Source organism: Austrofundulus limnaeus, unplaced genomic scaffold, assembly GCF_001266775.1.
Source record: "Austrofundulus limnaeus strain Quisiro unplaced genomic scaffold, Austrofundulus_limnaeus-1.0 Scaffold2411, whole genome shotgun sequence".
NCBI lineage: Eukaryota > Metazoa > Chordata > Actinopteri > Cyprinodontiformes > Rivulidae > Austrofundulus > Austrofundulus limnaeus.
This window is the reverse complement of record NW_013954813.1, coordinates 15,560-17,751: the sequence shown is the minus strand read 5'-3', so window position 1 is coordinate 17,751 and position 2,192 is coordinate 15,560. Positions and strand designations below refer to the sequence as shown.

The following is a 2,192-nucleotide window of genomic DNA, read 5'->3' as shown; positions in this document are numbered from 1 at the left end:
GTGTTTACCTGTGTGTGTTTACCTGTGTGTGTTTACCTGTGTTTACCTTTGTGTTTACCTGTGTGTTTACCAGTGTGTATTTACCTGTGTGTGTTTACCTGTGTGTGTTTACCTGTGTTTACCTGTGTGTATTTACCTGTGTGTTTTTACCTGTGTGTGTTTACCTGTGTTTACCTTTGTGTTTACCTGTGTGTTTACCAGTGTGTATTTACCTGTGTGTGTTTACCAGTGTATATTTACCTGTGTATATTTACTTGTGTATATTTACCTGTTTGTATATGCATGAACTGATCCACCTGTTGTTTACCTGCAGATCCATTATGACGGCTGGTCGTCACAGTTTGATATTTGGCTCGACAGCGACCACTGCGACCTGCATCCTGTCGGCTGGTGTCAGCGCACAGGACACCCCCTGGAACCACCCCCAGGTGAGAGGGACACCTGCCACAGTTCASAGGGACACAGGTCAAAAAAGACCAACAAGTCAGCGGAGGACAGACGGGTCATTCATAGTCAGTCGATGTTCTTAGTAAGACATTTGTGTTCTTCATGGACAGGTTCGTCCCCTCTGTCCTCCCCCTCTCAGGGAGTGTGTCCCACTGCGGGTTGCCGAGGAGTCGGACACATTAAAGGAGCCAAATACACAGGACACCACAGGTACCTGTCTCACCACACGTGGCTTTGAGATGAAGCAGCTGCACTGAGTGTTCCATCATGTCCTGTAAAGAAACAGGATAGGTTTGAATTGGTAATAATTGTCTTTAATTGGACTGAACCTGGACACACCTGAGTTGGTTTGATGATTTCGACTTGTTTTTTTACCATCGTATTCTGAGGTAACAGTTGGTATAAATTGTTGTAGTAATAAACTCCTGTTTTACCAGTTTTAAATAGTGTTTAATTGTCCCTTTGTCTTTGTCCTTTGTCTCCTACTTGTCCAGTGCCTTTGGGTGTCCATACTCAGACATTAACATGCGTAAGGAGGTGGTGCTTCCTGATAGGCTGGGAGGAGAGAGATCTGTTACCCTTGTACCTGTCGCTATTCATCACCTTAGCAGCCAACCTTACAGGTACAACTTTATCCAAAGCTTTTATTGTGAAACAAAAAGAAAAACTTTAATCATAAAGGTTTATTGTGATGTTACAAGCTGACAGCTCTGTTTGATTATTTACAGTTTGTTTGTTTATTTGTTTACCTGTTTGCCTGTGGCCGTAGGAGAGGAGTTCAGGTGAAGACAGAATCAAAAGACGAGACGCTGCTGCTTCCTCTGGGCAAGAGACGGAGGATGACAGACAGGTGAGACAGGTGTTGGTGGCAGAAACAGTTCTCTGATTAGCTCTAATCAGAAATCAGTCAGATCTGTCCTTTTATTTGACTTCATATGTTTCTGAACAGATTTTCAAAATAAAGGCTAGGCTGTGGTGCAGAGTGTGTGGGTGATAGTTGTCAGCAGATTATCTCAGGATGTTACATAAAACTAGATTATATAACCACACACACACACACACACACTGGCTGACATTAACTGTATAACATTTAAACATTAACTGAACAAAACTGCAGGCCCATCACAATAAAATCCCACAATCTGGTACAGCTATCTTTATGGGGACCTGGCATTAACTTCCATCATTTTCTACAGCCTAACCCTGACCACAAACCCTAATCCCTAACCTCACAGGTACCTACCTGACCCTAAAACTAACCTAAACTCAATTCACACCTTAGTCCTAAACTTAACCCCCGACCCACCAACGGCATTACCCTTTATGGGGACTAGACTCAGGTCCCCATAAGTACCAGTTAGGTCGCCCACAAGTAGGTGTGTATGCCAAAAAACTRTCCCACAGTGTAGGGAATAGCAGTCCCTGCAGACTTGTGCTTCTCCTATCAGGTGGGAGGAGCTTAAAAAGGCGAGGTCCAGGGTACCAGGGTTCAGAGGTTATTTTTCCTGCCTGTCCAGGTCCTGGATGAAGGGCAGTGGAGCTGTCCTCAGTCTGGTTCTTTTCTCTGCTGGCTTCTCTGGAGTAGAAACAACAGAGGCCTTGGTACCCTGGTACTGGGGTACCCTGACACCATGGTACAATGTTACTCTACTACTGTGGTACCCTGGTATTGTAATACTGTGGTACTCTGGTACTGTGGTACCCTGGTATCATGGTACACTTGCACTGTGGTATTGTAGTACTGT

The 2,192-nt window shown here is 44.5% G+C and overlaps 1 protein-coding gene across 1 annotated transcript in view; it reads left to right on the top strand.

Annotated features, from left to right (window-relative positions):
* The window catches only part of l3mbtl4 (L3MBTL histone methyl-lysine binding protein 4), a gene marked incomplete at its 5' end in the record, with an annotated part of 14,710 nt that overhangs the window by 2,600 nt on the left and 9,918 nt on the right, over positions 1-2,192 (top strand). The window contains 4 exon segments of the mRNA XM_013999683.1: positions 314-428; positions 558-657; positions 942-1,070; positions 1,217-1,297. Of these exon segments, the coding sequence (XP_013855137.1) occupies positions 314-428; positions 558-657; positions 942-1,070; positions 1,217-1,297 (425 nt within the window).